The sequence below is a fragment of the Phyllostomus hastatus genome, unplaced genomic scaffold (assembly GCF_019186645.2).
Source record: "Phyllostomus hastatus isolate PE091 unplaced genomic scaffold, TTU_PhHast_1.1 phas_contig_198, whole genome shotgun sequence".
Classification (NCBI taxonomy): Eukaryota; Metazoa; Chordata; class Mammalia; order Chiroptera; family Phyllostomidae; genus Phyllostomus; species Phyllostomus hastatus.
In genome coordinates, this window is record NW_025333715.1 from 1590322 (window position 1) to 1612717 (window position 22396).

At 69.7% G+C, this 22396-nt stretch overlaps 1 protein-coding gene across 3 annotated transcripts in view; it reads right to left on the reverse strand.

Annotated features, from left to right (window-relative positions):
- TBC1D22A (TBC1 domain family member 22A) overlaps positions 1 to 22396 on the reverse strand; it is a 78787-nt gene that overhangs the window by 22001 nt on the left and 34390 nt on the right. For all 3 annotated transcript variants that reach the window (XM_045834919.1, XM_045834918.1, XM_045834920.1), the window contains exons 6-10: positions 21576 to 21704; positions 19920 to 19982; positions 16400 to 16514; positions 10205 to 10314; positions 9066 to 9141 (exon numbers count right to left, since the gene is read on the reverse strand). In XM_045834919.1, coding sequence (XP_045690875.1) covers positions 9066 to 9141; positions 10205 to 10314; positions 16400 to 16514; positions 19920 to 19982; positions 21576 to 21704 — 493 coding nt within the window. The remainder of the gene's footprint in view (positions 1 to 9065; positions 9142 to 10204; positions 10315 to 16399; positions 16515 to 19919; positions 19983 to 21575; positions 21705 to 22396) is intronic.

Here is a 22396-nt window from a genome sequence, read left to right on the forward strand (position 1 = left end):
AAAACTAAACTAAACAAGCACGTGACACCCCCGGATTCACGCTGGGAGGAAAGAGCCCACGGAGCCCGCGGACACGGCAGGAACCAGAGGCCGCGTCCGCAGGGCCGGGCACTGTCCGCGCGGCTGCCCGTGCTCGGGTGCCTGACGAGGGAGGCGGCTCCAACCCCTCCGCAGGCCGGGGGCCGACGCGTGCAGCGGCCTCGCTGGCGCCTGGGGTGGGCTCTGATTCGGGGGGCGGTTCGACTCGCTCACCCCTCGGGAGACGACAGAACAAAAGCCGGCCCCTGGGAGCGGACGTGGCCGCTTATAGCCAAGAAGGCCTCCTTCCGCTCGGGGACGCGCTTCGTGCTGACAGCTCCACGAGACGCGGGGGGGGTGGGGACAGGAAGGCAACGGACAGGCCTCGGGCGGCCGGGCCCGCAGAGGGAGGGCTGCGAGCCTCCCTCGGCTCAGAAGCTGTCCCCAGCGGAGGCTCCGCCCACAGAGCAGCACCCCGCGGGGCCAGCAGGACAGCCCTCGGGCTGCTGCGCTACACGGGCTGTGGCCCAGCGCGTGGCCCGCTGTGGACTCCTGGGCCGCCGCAGCCCACGAGCTAAGGGGCAGAGGGGCAGGATCACAGACGGACGGAGCGAAAGGGGCCAGGCTCAGGGCCGGCACCAGCCGCGGGGACACCTGCCCTGAGAGGACCCCCGGCAGCACCCGCCCCGCCCCCACTGCAGCCTGGGGGGGCGAGGGGCGGGGCGGGCTGACGACACGCAGGCGTGCCGGACCTCGGCCACGGTCGTCACCGGGCACATGTCCTGACGGGGACTCCGTTCCTCACTCGGACACCAGACCGCCTTTCGACCACCACCACTGCCTGCCTTCCAAGGGACCCTGCTGCCCCCGGAGGCATCCTGGGGACCGACAGGCAGGCAGAGCCGTGCCAGTAACTTCACAACACGGTCTCGGGACCGCGCGAGGGCAGGAAGAGAGAAATCGCAGCCCCCCTGCCCGGCGCCCAAGCCCAGCGGACCACGGGGGGCCGCTGCACGCCCGCCCAGCCCCCACAGACAAGGACGGGTGGAGGGCGGCAAATGGACCAACGGACGTGAGAGCAGAGCAGAGGAGGGAAGAGGATGTCCTGTGAGTCGGGACGGACGGACGGACGGACGGATGGGACGGCTGAGCCCAGCGGGCCCACGGGGAGGGCCCCTCCCAGAGCCCCTGCCCCCACAGCTGTGGCCCGAGGCCCGGGCCCGGCCAGGGGACAGGACTTGCTCCGAGGGGAGGAGGCGTCCCACTCACCGTCTCCGAGCAGAGACGCCGACACGTGGCCAAGGGAACAACTCCGAGCCGCCCGTCCCAGGCCCCGGAGCCCAAGTCCACGGCGGGGCGGGGCCAGCGCTGCGCAGGCTGGTGTCTGACCACGGGCGCGCGGGGAAGGGCCCCGATGTCCAGTGCCTGCTGAGGCCTGCGGCACAGACCCGCCCCCCACGGCCACGCAGCCGTGTCCTGTCCACCCCGGGGCCCTCCAAAGTGTGGAGGGGCCCACACTGTGAGGAGGCCAAGCGGGGGCTGCAGGGCCCGAGCGGCAGACAGGGAGAAGCTGCGGGCCCCGGGCCCGGGCCGCCCCGCCTGGCAGCAGCCCCTGAGCAGGGAGGCAGGCGGACGTCCACGCACAGGGCGCCAGCCCAGGGCAAGAGGTCGGAGCTGCCCGAGCCCACTCGGCCGGCACTGCGCCCGGGCGGGGGCCGGGGGTGTGGCTGCAGCCAGAGGAGCACGGGGAGGCCACCCCGGCCCCACAGAGGACCACTCACGGAGGGCCCCGAGGGGCCACCGCTGGCCGCCCCCCTGAAGGCAGGAAGGGCTGCGCCGCCTCTCAGGGAGGGGCCGGCGGCTCCGGGGCTGGAAAGGGAACGACCCCACCGCAGTGCCCGTCCCCTCCAGCCGCCGCTGGCTCAGACACGGCCCAGCAGCAGAAAGCAGACCCTGGCTCTTTACGGCGGGGGGACAGAGCGGCTCACAGCCTCCCCGGCAACCGGTGACCACGGACAAAGCGACTCTGGGGAACCGTTCCAGAGCCAGGTTTGATGGCCTGCCTTCCAGCCCAGGACTGCTTCTCCTGCTTAAGGTCAAGGAGAATTGCTTTATTTGGAAGTCTCTACTTTAATTAAGTAGTCTCGGCTTGGCAATAAACTCTGAACATCCATCTCGGGACGGAGGGTCACAAAGATGTCATCGTTAAGGAGAAAAGCCTCTCAATCACGAACCGCGGGCGTCCCACGGGACAGCCGCCGCTGACCCCCCACCCCCGCCCGTGCGCGCACGCGCCCACCAGGGCGGCTGGAGCTGACCCTGCAGCGTGGCCGCGAGGCTCCGGGAAGGACAGTGGGAAGGGACAGAGGCTCCACCCCGCCCCCCGCCCCCCGCAGCCCTGCAGAGGGAGGCAGAGCGCAGGTGCAGGGCCCGGCCGGCCGGCTGAGGACGGGCCTGGAGCTCCGGCCAGGGCCGTAAACGGGGTCGGGGGGGGGGGCATCTCAGAGAGAGGGCCGCGGCTCTGAGCCCAGCTTGTGCGGCCCCTCGGCGGCGGCGGCGCAGAGCGAGGGCTGCATCAGAGCTCCCGCGGCCCCTGTCAGCGCTCGGTCTCCTCCTTGAGCAGGGCAGGGTGTCCTTGGTGGGCAGAACCCGGCCGGCAAGTCCGGGCGGGACCTTGAGAGGGGCCTGGCTCCCGGGGCCCGTGAGGGGAGGGGTGTGAGCGGGCCACAGGCCCCCAGGCCCTGTCGGGACCCTGCCGGCTCGAACGAGGGCGGAGAGCTGGCCCTCGGTTTGCGGAGAAGAGCCCCCCACCCTGCCGCCTGCCCAGGGGAGCAGGCCTGAGACCGGCTCCAGCTGCGCGGAGAACCAGGGGTGGGGCGGCAGTGAGGCCCAGAAAGAGACAGCAGGGGAGCGGGGGAGGGTCCGGGGGTCCCGGGTGACAAAGTCAAAGCCACGTTCTTCCAGCAGCACTGCCCGTGCTGGTGGCAAGGGGTCTCGGGCCTGACCCCGAGGTCCTGAGATGACCGCAGGAGACGCGGGGACTGGGCTCCTCCCGCAAAGGCCTGCAGGGGCAGAGGGCGGGCTGGGGCGGCCCTGCGCCACACGGGTCTGGGGCTGCGAGCCTGCAGGGCGTGGGCCATGGCTCCCGAGCCGCAGGGCCTCCGTCCCGGGCCTCAGAGCCCGAGCCCCTGGCAGAGCGGTGTCCAGAGCCCTGGGCGGACCGTCTGGGCAGCGGGAGGGACGCCTGGAGACCCCCGCACATCGGGCTCCGCCCCCGAGAGTGCGCTGTCCCCACAGCCTCCACGCTGGGCGGTCAGCGGGAGCAGCTGGGGGGGCCCAGAGGCCACAGCCGCATCGGGGAAGGCGGGCTCGCGCGGGGCAGGACCACCGCATGCTGGGACCGCTCCCGGACGTCCACGGGAGTCGCTGGACAAGCTCACTCTCGCCCAGTCGGCCCCCGAGGGTCAGCTGTGCTGACCGGGCGGAGTCTTTCCCTCACGCACACAGACGAGGAAGCCGACCGTCTGGAGACAGGACAGGACAGCAAGCACCGGGGCTGCCGCAGCCCCGACCCCCAGGCCGGAGAGGGGACAGTCCCCTGCTCACCACACTGCAGCCCCCAAGCCACCGCCACTGCGCGAGCCCCGAGCACGGGGCAACCTCTCCACCAACCCCCCAGCCCGCGCGGGCCCCCAGCTCAGGGCACTGTGCTGGCTGCTGGCCGAGAGGTGGGGGCGCAGCTCACTCCTCGCAACTGGACACGCCCGCCTGATGCTCCTCCTCCTCCCTCCCCTCAGGCTGCGGGGAGGGCGAGGCACCAGGCGGCACAAGCTAACGGCCAGGAGTCCCAAGAGGAGCCGCAGCAGTGGGGGCGGGTCTGGTGGTGGGTGGCCTCACCGTGGCCAGGCTGCAGCCTGCCGCCCCCCGAGGGAGCCCCGGGCACAGGCAGGCTGTGCCCACAGCACAGCGCGGCGCCCCGAGCAGGCAGGAGCAGGGGGGCCGGAGCGGGGGCCGGGCTGGTGAGCACACGCCTCACCGCACCTCACCGCACGGCTGGGAGAAGCCAGCAGGGTGAAGCGACTCGGGGGAAGGACTGGGGCCCGGCCTGGCACCCGAGGCACCTCTCCGACGCCGGCCGCTCTCAGCAGTGTGCGCGGCGCAGCGGCCACGCTCAGGGTCAGGGACGGGGGCCGGACGGGAACCAGGGCGTGTGCTCCCCACGCACTGTGCTTGTGCCACGCCCGACTCGCTCCTCTCCTCCGGTCTCGTGTGTCCCGTGTCCCGGGTGATGCACGCACCCCTCCTCACAAACACGCACCAAAACGCACCTGCAGGCTTCCCACTGCAGGCGCAGGGAGCCAGCCTGACTCGAGGGTCGTGACCCCCGCCGAGACAGAGGACGCCGGGTGGCCCGAGCCCAGGGACACAGAGCCGCGGTCACGCTGGGCAGGGCCCTGAGCGGCAGCAGGTCCTGGGGACGGGGCCACGGCCTGAAGCAAGGGGGCGGGCAGGAGAGCACAGCCCGCGGCACCCCGGCCTCACGGCCCCTGCACGTCCCGAGGGTCTGCCCGCACCCCGCCAACCACCACCAGTCCGCACGCCCCGGGCAGGACCTCGCCCTCGATGTGACGCTCCTGTCAGCCGTTGCGGGGCAGGACAGGGCGCACGGGGCACAGGGAGCCCGCTGTGCCACCGGAGGAACGGACATCCCGGGGCTGGAGCGGTGCCGCCGGCTCGGCCTCCGGTCTCCGACACCCCCTCGCAGCGGTAATAAAAACGTTTTCACTTGGGTGACGACAGAGCCGAACCTGGTTTAGCAGCTGTAACTAAATTCTCCCCTGAAAGAATAAGTCAATTTTAACCTCGTGCCGCAGCCGAGACAGCTTTCAGAGAAATGTCACCGGAGTCACACCGAGTCTCGGCTCAGAAACTCGGGGGAGGGGGACGCGCCAGCGGGCGCGAAGCCCGGGACATGCACAGGGCGGGCTGCTCCCCGAGAGAAAACGCCCCGTTTTGGCGCACAGGGGCCGGAGCACGCAGTTTCAAGAGCGACGGCCACTGCCACCCTCGGCCTCCCCAGGTCCGGCCAGCGTCGTCCGCGCTGACAGGTGTCCCGGGGGACGCAGGACCTGCCCGGGGAGCCAGAGCCACGCGCCGGCCCTGGCCACCCACCCAGGCCCGGGTGGCCAAGCGGAGCCAGCCCTCAGAACGGGCACCGACCGTGAAGGAGGCTTTGCAACCCACACACACACACACTCACACACACACACTCACACACACACACTCACACGTGTCTGCAAACCACACACGTGCACATATACATATGCCTGCACCCCGCACGTGTTACCATGTCCACAAACCACACACACATATACACACACACATGCATGCACATGCCCACAACTCACACGCGTGTGCACATACACATGCCTGTAAACCACAGACGTGTGTGTGCATGCACATGTCCACAAACCACAGGCACACGCGCGTGTGCACACGCAGGCACGCACGGAGCTGGCCACACGCCCCGGTCCCTCGGGTGAGAAAACCACAGCGCAGGGCCCGGCCACAGACGTCGGGGCTCGTAAACCTCGGTGTTCCCCACGGAACTGCTGCCCCGGCTGGGCGTGGAGAAGCAGAGGGAGAGGCCAGAGACCGTGGGCGGGGGGGCGGGGCGCTCCCCCCCGAGGGACCAGGGACACGGGCCAGCGGACGCCTGCCGCTGGGAGCCCGACGAGCAAACTCGGAAGTGGGTTGGGGGGGAGGGGGGGCTCGCGGGCGGGAGGGAGGGAGGGAGGCGGCTGCAGGTGAGAGCAGGGACTGCAGGGGGGGGACAGGCCCAGTGCAGACAGCTCACGCCCCGGAGCCCCTCGCGGGCAGACGCGGCTCTGCCTGCCCCACCGGGCTCCAGCAGAGACCCCGCCCGCCCCGGGGGTCCCCCCAGCGGACGTCAGCCTAGGTGCTGACGCTCTGGGAGGGCTGTGTCCCTCTCTGAGCCCTCAGAGGGCACAGGGCCAGGGCAGGGTGGGGGTCCCCAGCCCCCGGGCGCAGACCGATCCCCATCCGTGGCCTGTCATGAACCTGGGACCCGGCAGGGGGTGGGCGTCTGAGCCCCGCCTCCTCATCCCCGCCCCCTATCCCTGGAAAAACTCTCTCCCACGACAGACACGGCCCCTGGTGCCAAAAAGGTTGGGACGGCCGGTCGAGGGGTCCGGCCCACTTGCTCCGTGAGGCTGTCGCGGCCACAGCTCCCTTTGGGGCCTCGTCTGCGGGATGAGCGCGCCCTCAGAGCGACGGCGGCGGGGTCCCGGCTCTGGGTCCCGGCTCTGGCATGTCCTCAGAATCAGCCCAAGGTCTCTGTGCTCTCGTTAGCGGTTCAACACTTTTAAGAAACGTAGTTTCTTCTTCCTCCTATTTCTTTCCTTTCCCCCGTCGGCTGACTTAGAAACAGAGTCTCGCCCGGCGTCTCTGAGGCGCCTGCAGTGGGACACTGGGCTGGAACGCGCCGGCCCCCCCCATGCGCCCCGGCTCTGCTGCTCCCTGTCGGGCAGCGCGGGCTCCTGCTCCGGTCCCGCCCCAGGGGGTGCAGGAGCCACCCCGGGGTCCCCCTTCGGCAGCCCAGCTCGCACTCAGCACGGACCATCGCTCCCCCCCCCCGGGGCCCAGCCTCTCGGGCCGCCGCCCCTCCTGCTGCCCACCGGGGCTCTGCGCGGACAGGAGCCTCCCCCTTCGGTCACAGCCCCTCCCGTCCACGGAGCAGACGCTTCCGAAGGCCCGGGGGTAACGGGGGGTGCGGTACCACTCAAATCAGGACCCCACGTCAAAGTGCTTCTTACACGTCCTTCAGCCGTTCCTCCCCACCTGGAGAGAGGACAGCGGCACGGCCCCTCTTCTGCCCACCCCGGTGCCTCCCTCCGCCCCCGGAGGCCTGTGACCTCGCCGCCTCTCCGCCCTCTCCTGGCCTCTGGGGGACGTCCTCACGGCACTTCTGCTGCAACGCCCCGCCTCCTGCGGCTGGACCCCGCAGCTGGACCCCGCGGCTGGACCCCGCGGCTGGACCCTGCGGCTGGACCCCGAGGCTGGACTCCGTGGCGGGGGGGGGGGGGGGCTCAGCTCTGTGTGCCACGAGCCGCCGGGCCAGGCCCACACACGTCACCTCCCTCACCGAGCCCACGCAGCGCGCCCCCATCAAAGTGCCCGAGTCCTGGAATAAATGTTCCTCTTCTCCGAAAACGCAGAAACGAGGCAGTGGTTTTTTAAAGGCGATTTTTTCTTCCCCGCGTAGCCTTCCTTCAATAACACCTTTACAGTCCCAGGAAAGGCTGCAGGCCCACAAATTCCTCCCGCACGGGGGGGACAGCGTGACATGGCGGGGGGGGGGGGGGGTCGCGTGGCTGAGGCCTGCGGCACGGGCCCCGCCGGCTGCGGAGTCCAAATCTGCCCCTCCTGCAGGTCTCCTGCGCGAGGGCCGGCCCCCAGGGCTCACTGGGAGAGCACACACACCACGCAGCAGGACCTGTGACGGGCGAGCCTCTTCTGGGGGCGGGGACCGCAGAACGCAGCGGCCGCCCTCGCACGCTGTGCGGCAAACACGAGTGTGACGGACCCACAGGCCCAGCCCCGGGTGGGGCCTCCGGCCACTGTAGCCACCCGCTCAGCAAGCACCGGCAGCGCTGCGGCTTGCAGCCCCCCGAACCACACGGCGCGGAGCGGGGCTGTCCAACCACGTCCCCGGCTGCAGCCCAGGGGCAAACGGGCGCGAGCCGCGGCCTCCTGGCCTCCACACGCACGCAAAACCTGCCCCGCAGGGCCCGAGAGGAGGCGAGCACGCCACGGAAGCGGCAGATTCATGCGCCCTGCAACCGGCCTTCCAAGAACCAAACGGGACTGGGGGCGGCTCGAAGCTGCTGGCCAAGAAAGCGTCCACCAGTCCAAGAAGCGTCTCGCTGTGGGAGGAGCAGCCAGCACCCCGACCGCAGCGACACCAGCGGGACGCGGCACTCGGCGCCGACGGGCGGCAGAGCAGCTCGGCGTGCGGGACCGAGCCAGCACCGCCGGAGCACCCCGAGGCTCCCCAGGACCGCCGAGGAACCCCGAGACATCCCAGCGTGCTGACCAGGTGACGATCGGCCGTCAGACACTCAGCATCCCGCAGACCGCGTGCCTTTCTTGTGCGGACGCCCGCTGCCGCCAAGGCTGTCTGCAGGCCAGGGCCCAGGTCGGGGGGCTGTGGGGGGAGAGCCCAGGTCGGGGGGCTGTGGGGGGAGGGCCGGGGTTGGGCCCCATGTCCACAAGGCGGCGGGGCGCCGTTTTCTGCACGTTCGGCGGAACGCCTGCCAGCTCCCCCGGGGCTCCCCACGAGAGATCATCCCCCCCGCCCCCCGACCTCGTCCCCGGCCGCCTGGGGTCACAGCTCCACGCCCGATTCCGCCTCGCATTCCTGCTGACGCTCTGCGCGCTAGGTCAACACCCCGCCGGGAGAGCGGGCGTGGCTCGGCCGGCACTCGCCCTGCACTCGCGCGTCACTGCGCTCCGGTGCTGCGGGGCGGCGGGCGGCGAGGGCAGCGCGGAGGGGCCACTGCCAGCAGGGAGGTAAAAAGCATCGTGAAGCCCCCACTTCAACGTGAAGGCGTGACCTGCGACGGCCTGAGCACGCCCTTCGACCCCTCCGAACCATGAAAGATGTTGTCATCCCCAGACCCGGTAACTGCTCGGACCCCGCGGAGGAGTCACGCGGCACCCCTGGCAGCAGAGTGAGGGGCGGGCCAGAGCCGGGACGAGGGACGGCCGTGCGCAGGGCGCCGGCTCCCCGGTCGGGACGGTCAGTCGCTGGGCCTAACGGCGCAGGGGCTGCCCGCCCGAGGTGCTCTCAGCTCCCCGCGCTGCGCAGGGACGGCCCTCCCACCCCGTCACCCCAGCAAGGGGGAGGGGCGCCCCTCCCAGTGGGGCCTCGGCGGGATGCGCGGCTGCCCCGCACCAGCCCGGGGCGAGCTGGGGGGCCGCCTCCCACAGCCCCCATCCCCCCCGGCCCGCAGGGGCTGGCTCACCATCGATGCGGCTCACGAGCTCCTCCAGCATCCGCACTTTCGTCTGGATCCCCGGCTGGGCGAAGGTGTAGTTGTCCTGCGGAAGAATGACGAGGGTCACGCGCACGGCCAGGAAACACGCTCCGCGGGGACCCGGCGGTGGGACACGGGAGGACCACCTCGCAGACGGGCCCGTGCCCGGGCGGCAGGCTGCAGACCCCGCCGACGGCAGGGCCCAGGAGCCCGACTCTGAGGCCGGGGGTCAGCCCTGAGGTGCCCGTCTCAAGGCCACTCAAGGGGACACTTGTGTGTGTCGATGCAGGACCTTCCCGTTGAAATGCAACAAACGGGCCTCAGCAGGCAGAGCTCACTCTGGGCACGCGTCTGCTGGACGCAGACCGGCACTCGGGCAGCGCGCGAGCAGCACAGCCCCTCGGAGCGGCAGCCGCCTGTGCCCGTGGTGCCCGTGGTGCCCGTGCCCGTGCCGGCAGCGCCACGCCACACCAGCGACCCCAGGAGGGCCAGCGACGTGGTCCCCGAGCGGGGAGGGAGCGGGCGTGGGGCCCCTCCCGGTGGACGCGGGTGAAGAGGCCCACGGACCGCGACGGGAGGGCAGCCGAGGCCCCGGGGGGGCAGCGCTGGTCAGAGGGACCCGCGGGGGAGCCCGGCACAGTGGCTCAGGGGCCGCGTGGCCTCTGGACCCGGCAAAGGGGGGACGACGGTGCTGCCGCCCAGGTCTGCTCGGACCTGGGAGGGCTCGGGGACCAGGTCCCAGACGCAGACAGCACGGGGGGGACAGACGCCCCAGGACCAGCACTGCCACCACGGAGAACACAGCTTGGCCCAAGGGCGGCTGGCACCCCTTCCTCCCGGCCTGGGCACCCCCGACACGGCGGCCTACGGGCTCCTCAGCCAGCACTGGGCCCTGCAGAGCCGGGCTCCAGCTGGACTTGCACAGGGACAGGCGTGCGCCCCCTGGTGGTCACGGGAGGCCACGCAACAGCCCCTGATGCGCAGGGCCCAGCCCCGGGCAGCTGGCTAAGGTGGCACTCCTGCACGGCACCCCCCCGCCCCCCGAGGAGCAGGCACTGCCCCGGCGGCAGAGACCTGAGCTGGTGAGCTGGGACGGGGCGGCTGCGGGCCCCCGGGGCCGGGCTCACCTGGATGCCGTCCAGCAGCCGGCTCATGCACCAGTACGTGTCGGCCTCCACGTTGCGCAGCACCTCGGCGGGCACGCGGGACACGTCGGCAACCTCCTCGTCCTCCTCCTCTGCACAGCGCGGAGAGACACGGGAGTTACCCCGGGCGCGGGGGCGCGGGGCGCCGGCCGGGCGGGCCGCCCCCTCTCCGGCTGGGGCCCACTTCTGCTGCTCTAGCGGGGGTCCGCCCCGCAGCCTGCATGCGGCCCAGCACGGGATCCAAGAGTCACCGGAAACACGGCGAGATGTTCCGGGCGCGACCCCGCGCCGCGGTGTGCCTCAGGCCTGACGTGTGGCCCCGCTCCGCGGCCCTTCTTCCCGCACGGCCCGGGGACGCCGGAGGCTGGCCCCCCCCGCCGAGGAGCAGACCTGCGCCCCTCCCGCCCCGCCGCTCCCAGCACAGCGCCTCGGCAGATGCAGACGATTAACATCCTCGGTCCTCTCCGATTAATTAGCATCATTAATGGACTGTAAGTGATGGCTTCTCAGGCATTTCACGTCCTCGTAAGAGAGAGCCTAAACACGCCACTTACTCCTGACAGAGACCTGGAAGTTCCCCGTGACATTTTAACGGTGGTGTCTGAGGCGTGTTCACACGCGTTGGGCAGGGGTGAGGCGTGTTCACACGCGTTGGGCAGGGACTCCCCCAACGGCCCCGACCCAAGGTCAGCGCTCCCACAGCCCTGCAGGTGCGTCCTCCCCCGCGGGGAGCAGAGAGAGACCCAGGCGCGCGGGACGCAGACGTCGGGCGGGAGGCCCGGGCACCGAGGCCCGGGCATCACCCCTCCCCGAGCACAGGGTCCCGACGGGGAGGAGCCGTGAGCGTCCCAGTGCAGAACAGACGCCTCACGGAAACGGCCCGTCGGGCGGTTGGACGCACTGACTGCCGACCCTTCCCGACTCGCTGTCGTCCAGCACGACCCTCGTCGGCGCCCCAAACCCCGTTTTTAAACTCAGTTCGCCTCCCTTCTAGTTTGCGAGCGTGCGCGGCACCTCTGCAAGGACAACAGGTTTAAAGTCGGACACAGGAACGCTGGGTGCTGGAGAGTCACTGGATCTGAAGGTGGGGGGCCCAGGGCGAGGGGCGGGGTCGCCCCCCACACCCAGGCGGGAGGCCCTTGAGGGCTCACCTCCGGGGGCTAGGGCCTGGACTGGAGTCTCAGGCCCACGCCAGGCCCCGCCCACGCATCACGCTGCCCTTCCTGCCGCAGGATCCCATGCACCGACACAGGGTAATCGGCCCCCTCCGGGGCCTGCCGGGGAGACAGAGTCTGCAGAATCCGCCCGGCCCCCGCCCGAGGGGCAAGCGTGGGCTTCCATCCAGGGCCACGGCGCTGCGTCAGCAGCAGCAGCAGCGGAGGGCCCCCGAGGCCTCTTCCATCCACGCCCTCCCCTCCCGGGGCCTTCGAGGCTCTGAGGCACGCCCCCGCCCGCAGCGGAAGGCCAGCGGGAAACCAGCCGCGCTAGGACCCAAGCTCCCTCGTGCGCACAGCAGCTGGCCGCCGCGCCGGACCCCTGTGCGGGGCGGGGTGGGGGGGGGGGCCCGGGGGACTTCGCTTTGTGTTTAGCTGGCTCCCTGCTGCATCCGAGCTGAGGTGTCAGCGCTCACGGCGGGCCGTTTGCAGCTCTTCGGGGAAACGAAGTGACGGCGTTTCGCTCGGAGCCCCACACCAGCGTGTCTTGGAAGCGCCCAGGGAGCCGGAACAGGGCCCTCGTCAGAGAGAGAGAGCCGGCCCTGCCAGGGGGCATGTCTGTCCACGGGAAGCAGGCACAGAGGGCCCACAGAGCACGCTGGAAGCCCAGGCTGTGCTGAGACAGAGCCCAGGGGCGGGCCCACATGCAGAAAACGCCCTGGCTGGCGGGGACCGCCCCCACCCCCACGGCCACGGCCTGCCAAAGCCGGCAGGTCGGCACGGGCTCCACCGGGCAGACACCCACCCACCAGACCATCTGCTGTCAGGGCCTGGAAGACTCACACTGTCGGGCGGGGAGGTGTCCTTGAGCTGTGGCCCCGAAAAGGCCAACAGCCAGGGCTGGTGTGACCTCAAGACCACCTGACCCCAGAGGCGCACACTGGCCCCGTGCATGCCGTGCATGCCGTGCAGCCGTGCGGGGCGCAGGAGGGGAGGACACCGGGAGGGGGAGCCCCTGGGGAGGCCCTGGCTCGGGCACCAGGCCCGAGGACTCTGGTGCTGGCTCCGGGCGGTGCGGCCCGGCGTCCCTCTGGCTCAGCCCGAGCAGCAACATCGCAATCGCAGGGGCTCCGCAGCGTTCACTTCCGACACGGATGACGCCCACCTCAAGGTCACAGACACGCCACCGTCACGGCTCCCCAGTGTGTCGGGGCTGAGGAGCTGTGGCCCACGGACACTGGTGTGCTGTCGGCAGAGGGGACGACAAGCCGAGAAGCCACAGACCAAGGACACACCGGGACTGGGCACGGCCTGCCGACCACCCACCTCCCGACCCTTCGAGAGACCCCCAGTGACCGACCAAACGTCTCCCGGCGCAGCTGGGTCCCTTCCAGAGGAAAGGGGACGCCCTAGGCCCCCCGTGCTCCAGGGATACTCCCCACGCTGGCGCCGGCAGGCATGGGGGTGCAGAGGAACCTGACCACCGGCTGCCCTGGGGAAAGGGGGGCAGAGGCCCCCAGCCAGCGCCTGCACACCGACCACCGCGGAGGCGCAAGCGCAGGTCTGGGCACCGCCTCTGAGGCCCGGGAGCTGGTGCAGGTGCTGCCAGGACCAGATCGACTCCACACCGCCACCTGCTGGCCCTGGACGCCGGTGGCCCAGGACAGAGGGTGCAGGCCGGCCCACCGCACTGCCCTCCCTGCCTCCTCAGCGACATCTGTCACCAGGCACGTCACTCCCACTGGGTCTTCACGTGCCTGCTTCTGTCCCCGCTCCAGCGGGGCTCCTCACGGACAGGACCGTCCTTGGTGTCCACGCCCCGGCACCCCCAGGCACGCGCAAGCACACGCCCGGTGAGCGGACGGACGGCCCGGGAGAACGGGGTCGCTGCACCAAGGACCAGAACCGTCTCCTGTGAGCAGTCAGCCCAGAAGCCCTGTGAAGAATGAGGAGAACCTGACCCAGTCTCTTCCCCTCCCCCAAGTGGGGTGCCGACCCAGCCCCCACCCCATGCAGGAGACGTGGGTGCCCTTTGGGGGTCTCCCTCCGTCAGGGGGTGGGGCAAGCAGCCCCGGGTCTCCTCCACCCCCCCCTCCCCGAGCCCACAGAGCCCCTTCCTCGGTCAGAGACGCCTCCCACCACACTGGCCGGGCAGTGCCCCCTTCGCCCCACGGGGCTGCGGGCACGGCCTCCGCTCTGGCCGCCCCAAGGCCGGCTCTCGGGCAGGACTCCCCGGGAGCCCAGCGGCTGCCGGCCCCTGTCCTGGGCTCCCTGCTGAGCCCGACCCTCCAGTCTGGCTGGGTCAGCACTCAGGGTGCCAGTGACCTCGTGTACCCCGTCACCTCTGTGAAGACCCAGAGACGGTCGCGTTCAAGGCGCAGGGGTGAGACTCCAGCACTGAAGTGGGGAGGGGGCCGAGAACTTCGCCCACAGCATTCATGCGCACACACACACGGTTGTTAAAGCCCCATTGAGGCCCCAGCTGGTGTGGCTCAGTGGTTGAGTGCTGAGGACCTGAGGACCAAAGGGTCGCCAGTTCGATTCCCGGTCAGGGCACAGGCCTGGGTTGCGGGCCAGGTCCCCAGTGGGGGTCACACGAGAGGCAACCACACACTGATGTTTCTCTCCTTCTCTTTCCCCCTCCTTTCTCCTCTCTCTAAAAATAAATAAGACTTTTTCATTAAAAATAAGTAAGTCCTCACGGAGGACATGTTTTTATTGATTCTAGAAAAAGGAAAGGAGGGAGAGAGAAGAAAAGACAGAGGGAGAGAAACATCAGTCAGCTGCCTCTTCCACACGCCCCAGCGGGGACTTGAACTCCCAACCCAGGCCTGTGCCCTGACGGGGCACCTACCCCGCAACCCCTGGGTGTGCAGGGCGACACTCCAACCGACGGGGCCAGCGCCCTGCGCCCTGCGCCCTGCGCAGCTTGTTAATAAACCAGAACTGAGACCAGAGACGAGGCTCCTCGCCCTGGTGCTTCACCCCCGCCCTGACCCTGCCCGACGCCGAGAGTTTCTCGTGAACTCTTGTTCAAGGCTGCTGGGAGGTCGGCGCGCCCCAACCGGCTCGACCTTCCCGACGCCGGACGGGGGCTGCTTGGGGCCCGGGGATGGACGCCCACGGGCGCCCGTCCTCGAGACAGGAGGCGCCGCGCCCCTGGCCCGGCACCCCGGGCTGCCCGGACGGGCCGCTCCCCCAGGGAGGGAGGGCGCCAGTCTCCCCTCCGCCGCAGGGCACTGAGGGTCGCGTCTTTGCCGATCCGACAGACAAAAACAGAGCTGCACTAGCGGTGCGACTTGCACTCTCACTCCGTGAGAGGCCAAACTCGCTTTTAGTTCGTCAGTCATTTGTGTTCCCCGCTTCCCGGCCTCTTTGCTTCTTTCCAAAATGAACTCCTCTGGCTGTCTGCTGCTCACAAAGGGAAGAAACGGTTCCTGAGGACACACACACACCCGCAGACAGACCCAGCCCGGGGCGGGGGGCGGGGCGGGCGGCGGCGCTGGGCCAGCCCTGGCACTGACGGGGAGGAGCGGCCCAGCGGCTTCTCTCTGGTCAACGTGGGGCGGGAAAGACCGAAACTCAGGACACACCGCTGTGGGTGGCTGGGGAGCAGCTCGCCAGGTCTGACCTTTCTTCCTCGGCTCCGCGTCGGTGCGCTCCTGATCAAATCCATCAACACGTGCTCGTTAACCTGCCTGGAGTCGGTGGAAACTAACAAACCACTTCAACGATAGATCAGAAAGTCGTAACGGCATTTCCGGTTTTGTAAGTGGCTCGCCACGTCGCAGGAGGCCACGTCGCAGCACTGGGCGCGGGCACGCCGCACCCGCCCGCACGGCCCGCCCTGCGCACTGCCACTACAGCCACGAAACACACCTCCCGGCGAGAGGAACGGCTGTCAGGAACCGCTTCTTGTTATTATTCACCTATTAAACTCCCTTAATCGCCCGTCAGTTTCGCTGCTCCTGACACGGGTGATAAACGACGTCTCTCGGCTCGGCAACGCACGACCAGGTGACCCCTTCGCTGCCAGAGCGGCCCGGACCCCCCGGAGCTGCGGGCTGCCCGCCCTTCCCCGGGCTTTGGTCACCCCCACCCACCTCGATCGGGGGCCCCGTGCAGAGGCATGCCGCTGATTTACGCGAAACGACGTGGAGAAGCTGCTCATTACGCCGTGCGGCGTTACCTTCCACTAGATCCCTGAGGGGCAGGTGACCCGTCTCGCTCGGGTGCACATGGGTGAAGACACTGATGCCCGGCCCCGTGCGGCTGCCGCGAATCCTGTCCCCTCCTCCGCCCCAGGGGCGCCGGCCCGGCCCCAGCTCCTGCCCTCCGCGGGGAGCCTGGGGCTGCAGCAGGCCAGACGCACAGACGCACAGACACAGAGAGGACGGCTGTCCCTCCAGGCAGTCACACTCGGGAACAGACCGCGAAGAGAGGCAGGGCCCCGGGACTGGCCGTGGCACCTTCCCCTCGGCGGTCACAACCCACACGCCCTGCGCCCGGCTGCCTGGGTGGGAGCCGAGCCCGCTCTCTCGGAGTGGGCGCCCGGGGGCCGCTGCGTGTCGAACCCCTCCCACCCGACGCTTTTCTTCTGCTCTGCGGTAACCGCATCACCAAGCAACTGCGTGAACACTGGCCTTTCTGAGAAAGCGAGGACTTGAGAGACCAGGGGGTGACACCCAGCACAGAGTCACCTGGGCAGTGCCCAGCTGAAGGCTGGGTGGAGAGGGAGACCACGGCAGGCTGGCCTCCAAGGAGGGGAAGCCTGCCCTGCCCAGGGGTGGAGGGGAGGAGGGCTTCCTGGAGGAGGGGGCCGATGACTCAGGCCCTGAATGATGAGCCCACAGAGCTTCAGAGGCGCAGCCAGCCCGCCACCTTGCTCCCCTCGCCGAAACCGCTCCTGCCCAGCGCCCGCCCCGTCAGGTCCAGCCCCTCGGCCCAGCCCACGGCTTCTCCACGCGAGGCCACCGTGGGTCACGCGAATGTCTGTGAGGAGCATGCCCCGCTGGGACCTTACCCGTGTGCTCGCAGATGAAGACCACGAAGAAGGGGGTGACCAGGTCGTTGATCCCCTGGACGTACCCGCTGGCGGGGTGGCGAATGGCCCAGATGAACAGTATCCGCTCGAAGATCTGGGAGGGAACGGGACACGTGCTGAAGCCGGAGACCTCAGACGCGGTCTTTCTCTTCAAATAGACGCGGCCAGCTCCTCCCCGTTGCCAGCGTTGAAACACAAACAGTACCCGTTTGCTGTTTACACTTTTTCTCCCAGTTCCAACAGTCCCACTTCTTATCGACACACAAGCCAACGCAGCGTCTCGCCAACGGCGGGGCTCAGCCCCAGCGCCCGCGCAGACCCTCACAGGCCCACCCTCTGCCCGGCCCCGGTCAGCCGTGCAGCGGCCCCCGGTCCGCCCACGAGCAGCTCCTGACAGGCACAGGGAGGGCGGGGCCAGCAGAGGACGATGGGGGCGGGTGGACCCCTGGCTGAACAGGTGCAGGGAGGGAGGAACGGGTGGGGGGTGCACAGGCAGGGGGAGTGGGTGGGTGGGTGGGAAGAGAGATAGATGGACGGGTTAGTTGGGAGGGAGGGTGGGTGGTGGCTGAATGCGCGGACGCAGGCTCTGAGCCTCCCTCGCAGGGGAGACGGACCTGCTGACCAGAGGCAGGACCGACAAGAGGTCCAGTTACGGCATCTGCACACGACGTGGGGCGACCTCCACGGTGAGGCCGGGCAGCCCCCATCGTCAGAGTCACACCCCCCGCCCCCGGCCTCCCCTCCTCACCCCTGCGGTGCTCCGCTCCCTGCCCCTGCCTCTGCGCCACCCCTCCCGCCTGCCCCCCACCTCGTCTGTCGGACAGGGGTTCCACCCCAGTGCCCACAACCCCACCACCCAGGCCACACACACACGATGCACACAAGCATACGCACACGTGTGCGCTGTGCACACACCCTCGCACACACTCTCGCAACCTCGCACACATGTACACAGTCAGACGTGCGCGCGTGCACACGCACAACGGACTAAGAGCTCGCATCTGGTTCTGGGCCAGCCGGCAGGGCCCAAGCAGGAGGGCGAGCACCACCTCAGGGCGCCACCTCCAAAGGGAGGGCAGGCACTCTCCACGGGCCTCGCCAGAGCTGCTGGGGGGATACAAGCGTGATGCAGGGAGCTATGCAACCAGCTTGCACCATGAGGTGGGCACCAAGCAGAGGAGCAACCAGTCCACAGCCTCAGCTCACACCCGAGGCGGGAACCGAGGTGTGTGCGAGCCCAGCAGCGCGGGTGCGCTCTCGGCATCACCTGTCCGAGGCCACGCCGCCCCCACACGCAGAGACGACACCTGAGTTCGCCTCCTGGCTAACACCGGGCCAGCGTTCCCACACTCTTCCCCAGGCCCCTCCTCACGGCTGCACGTCCCCCCACGAGGCTGCGCCCCGCTCCCCCTCGCCCACTCGGCCAGCTGCAGAGCCCCACGTGCGTGTGCCGGATGCCTGTCTGCCCTGGCGCTGGGCTGCCCCGCTGCAGTGGGAGGGGACAGTCGAGGAGAACCGTCTGGGAGTGACTGGCTCCGCAGAAAACCGATTTCCTCCCCCTGCCCTGTCGACGGCCTGTGCTCTCTACTAACGCTGGACTTTCCAACACACCAAGTGCACAGACAAGAGACGCCGACGTGCAGAAGTGCACTTACTGCAGCAATTGAGACAAAAACCAAACACTTTAGACAGGAAGAAATCCAGTTCCTAAGAGACACCATTTATAACAACAACAAAATGTATGATAACGAAGAAGACACCTAACATACAAGAACTTCTACACGGCAAATCCCAACACTTCACTGAAAGGCATTAGAAGCGGCCTCGAAGCGGAGAACCGGCGAGCCGGTGAACACGGAGACCAAAGTCCATAAAGACCCGGATTCTCCCACACCCACCGACAGACTCGGCACAACCCAATCACCAGTCAGACAGACCGGGGCCGCAGACCGGCAGACGCGGGCCTCTGACCCCCAGGACGTCCGCGGGGTGGGGGGGCAAAGGCCTGCGACCACACCCTCACGGTGGAGAGGAAGGGGTGGCCGTGGACGCCCTGCGGAGAAGGAAGGCTCCACTGTCCAGGAGGAGGAGTCGGTCAGCAGGGCGTGGCCCTGGGGAAGGCGCGGGGAGGAGGGAGAGCACAAGACCAGGTCTGTGCGAGGATGAGCCACGCACATGCGGGGCCGGGACGCCCCTGCCCCGTGACGCTGGGTCGCGGACAGGCGAGCAAGTCGAGTCCCCACCTCCCCCACCCCGCACAGCTGATGCGCAGGGACCAATTAAACCCCGGGACGAGGGGCTACGGGTCGGCCCTTCGGGTGGAACAGGAGAGGGCGGCCCCGCGACCTGCGCGAGCAGGAGAGCCGCCTGAGCACAGCCCGCGCAGCCCGCAGGAGGGATGCGGGCAAACGAGGGACGCGCGGGGGAAGACTGCTGACCCCGAGAGCCACCGAGGAGCCAGGGAGCGACCAGCCGCGGGCGGGAGACGCTGCCTGCAGCGCACGGCTGGTGAAAGCGCGCAATCCCCAACACAGCCGATCAGGGCCCACGAGACAGGCAAGAGACAGTCAGGGGCCCGCGTCTCCCAGGAGACGGCCCGCGGCGGGAGTGCGGGAGCACGTGACGCGGCGTGCGCCTGCGTCCGCCGTCAGGAGAACGGAAATGAGCGCGGGGAACCCCCGGCGGAGACTCGCGGGGGACCGCGCTGGCGACATCAAGGACTGGCGCGGGCGTCACGCGCCGGGACTCCGTGCCCCGCGGGCGGGCACACGCTGACCCCGGACTCCCACCCAGCAGGCACGTGGCCCCCCGTCAGAGCCCTGGGGAACCTCTGGTCGGTCTGCGGCGTAAACGTCCACCCGGGCTCCAGGCGGTCCGGTCCCCGGGACAAACCCCAGACTCGGGACCCCGAAGCCCAGCAGCAGGAGCAAGGCTGCGGGAAGAGGGCGGGGAAGGGGGCTGCTCCACAAACAGGAAGATGGCCGAATCGCAGAAAATAAGGCCGAGAGAGAAAAACCAACCACCTGCAGGGACCACGCAGCCCCAGGTCATCGTCCTCTCCGCGTCACGTGCACGCACGCATCACACGGCACCACAGGCACGCATCGGAGTCAGCAGGGTCCGGGAGAGTCACAGAGATAAGTCAGGAGAGGGGGCGGGGCGCCGGGAGAGGGGCGGGGCTCCAGGAGAGGGGGCGGGGCGCCGGGAGAGCGGGCGGGGCTCCAGGAGAGGGGGCGGGACGCCGGGAGAGCGGGCGGGGCGCCGGGAGAGGGTGAGGACGCAGAGCAGCCTTGCAGTGCAGCCAGTTTCAGGGTCGGGTGCGCCCGGGAGTGCATCTGCGCGTCCAAGCGCTGCAGCCGCGGTTCCGCAGGCCTCGGCCCGACACAGTCAGGCCGTCTCACGCGCAGGGGTGGCGCTGTCATTGGCGTGCCCACGTCTGCTGCAGGGGAAGCGCCTCCACACACCCACCGCCCCACGGGCGCCTCCGCACCGCCCTTACCTCCGTCACTTTGGGTTGCAGTATTAACGCTTCCGGATGCATCCGCGGGATGTCTATGTGGATCTGGAGGTGGAGGAGGAAGAGACGAAAAATGACAAATATCGCTTCGAGCATTACGATTAAAACGGCGACACTCAACGACAGTGCGCTGGCGCTGGCCGGAACCTGCTCCCTGAGACACAGCCTGTCCCCGAGCGCGCCTTCTGCGGGGCCCGAAGGCCGGCCGACACGCCCCACGGCGCGGTGGGCGGCTGCTGCGTGGGCGCGAACAGGGCCCGCCCTCCGCTGCAGGGTGACACAGTCCGCAGCGACCAGCAACGCAGATTTCCAGCCCCGGACACGGGAGCGTCTCGAGGGCAGCGGCAGCGCCCACGTTTCCAGCGGTGCCAGCGTCTTCCCAGGCCCCGGCCACTCCTCCTCCCCGTCACCAAGTCCTTGGGGGACCCGGGGCACTTTTTCCGGAGCATTTGAAAACCTCCACTGGGCACTAGAGTTGTAATAAAGTCCCCACCCGGCGGAGGAATACGTGTGCGGGGCGAGAAGCAGCCGATGAGCCATCAGGGCCAGAGCTGGCCTCACGCCCCCGCGCCCAGGGAGACAGCCCGCGGGCCCAGGGGAGACCTGCGCGTCCTCACGCAGGCGCGTCCACAGCGCGAAAGCCCGCGCGCGGCCCGGCTCTGGCACGTGGTGCTGCGTCTCAAGTGAACAGGGTCCGATCTAGTCCTCGGGAGGGCCTGGACGTGAGCGGCCGGGGCGGCACGGGGGGAGGGCGTGGGGCTGCCCCGTGAGGGCACGGTCCCAGGGTCTGGGGGCCAGCACACCGGAGCACCCCGGGAACACGGCTTCGAGGCGGCAGCGGGAGGAATCGGCAGCAGGTTCAACACCGGAGCCGACCCCGCTTCCCCGCCAGTGCGGCGGGAGGCCGGAGCGCGGAAGCTGACCCTGCCCTAGGCCAGCCCCGGCCCGGTCGGTCTCCCGTCCGTGTCCCGAGGGACCGAGCGGCAGTGCCCTTGGCCTGTGCTGTGGGGCGCCTGGGAGTGACAGGGGACACTCCGTGCGGCGGCGTGCCAGCAGCAGGGGGCCCTGGCGGGCAGGGACGCGGGTTCCTGGCCCCCGCCCCCCCCCCCGTCCTCACTCGGGCCTCGAGCCCCCCTCTGCAGAGAGCCAGGCTCCCCCGCACCCCGCGGTGCGGAGGGCGCTCCCCGGAACCCATCCCGGCACAGGAGCAGGGGTCGCCCAGCAGGGGGGGCTGTCCCCGGATCTTCTCCCCGGGGCGGGGCGGGGCAGCAGGCCGGGCGAGCTCCTTCCCTGGGGGCGGGGTTTCCGAAAGGAAACGTTCCACCCGGACCTCGGGAAAGGCAGCAGTTCCCCTCAGAAGCCGAGGCTGCGCTACCGCTACTGCCAAGAACCGCGCCCCTGCTGCCTGGCAGCGCGAGCCGCTCCGAGTTCCCACGTCCCGCGGAGCCACGGAGGACCGGACGTCCCCAGCGGCCGCTCCAGCAGCAGACCCTGGGCCTGCGGGGAATCCCAGCTCAGCTGCGTGCTGTCGAGGTCACTGGTGGAATCAGCAGACGCAGGCCTGCGGCCCCACCGGGGACCCGCGAGCCACGCCAAGGGGACGCCCGGGCGCCAGGTGCAGGGAGCGAGGGCGCCCACCTGTCTGTACGTGTGCTGGTGGGCCGCGTCGTTCCTGGAGTCGTAGTAGTGCGCCACGAAGGCGAAGTACTCCTCCTGCTTCCTCTGCAGAGTGGCCGGTCTGCGGTCCACGTTGGCGGGAAGGTAGCCCTGAGGAGGAGACACGCAAACAGGGTGGACGTGTGGTCAGAGCGAGCGCGTCTCACACGGCACAGGGGGCCGGGCAGCGGTGGGGAGGCCGCACGGCCCCAGACAGGCGCGGCGGTGGGCCGTGCGAGGACCCCCGACCTGCGCAGGTGTCGGACTGACGGGCAGCGCCCACACTCCCTGCCCACCTCCGCAGGACCCCAGGACAAGCCCCTCCCCTGCACGGGCCCCGCCCCCGTCCCATGCAGGATGCCAAGGTCTTCACGGCCGTGCACACGACCACCCGTGTCCCCTGGCCGCCGCACTGAACTCAGCCCTCCACCCGAGGGCTCGCTCATCCCGCAGCGCAGAGCAGGAGTGTCCGTCCGCACGAACGAAACCCCGCCTGCCGGTCGGGGCCGCCAGGGCCGCCGGCAGTTCTCGCCATTCACGGCCCGCACCCGCCCTGGACGGCACCTCGGGCTCGCTGCGAGCAGCCCACACCTGCGAGAGGCGCGCACACACCTCTGACAGAGGCCGCCCAGGGCAGTGACACTCCTGTGGCAAGGGCCTGGGAGCGTCCCCCGTCCTACACCCCGCAAACACTCGGCATTGTCCGGCTTTTCCACTGCAGCCATCCTGCCGGGCCCGCAGTGGCCCGTGTTAGAAGCAGGTTTGCCTGCGTGTCCCAGAACACGAGTGGGCGTGGCTGTGTG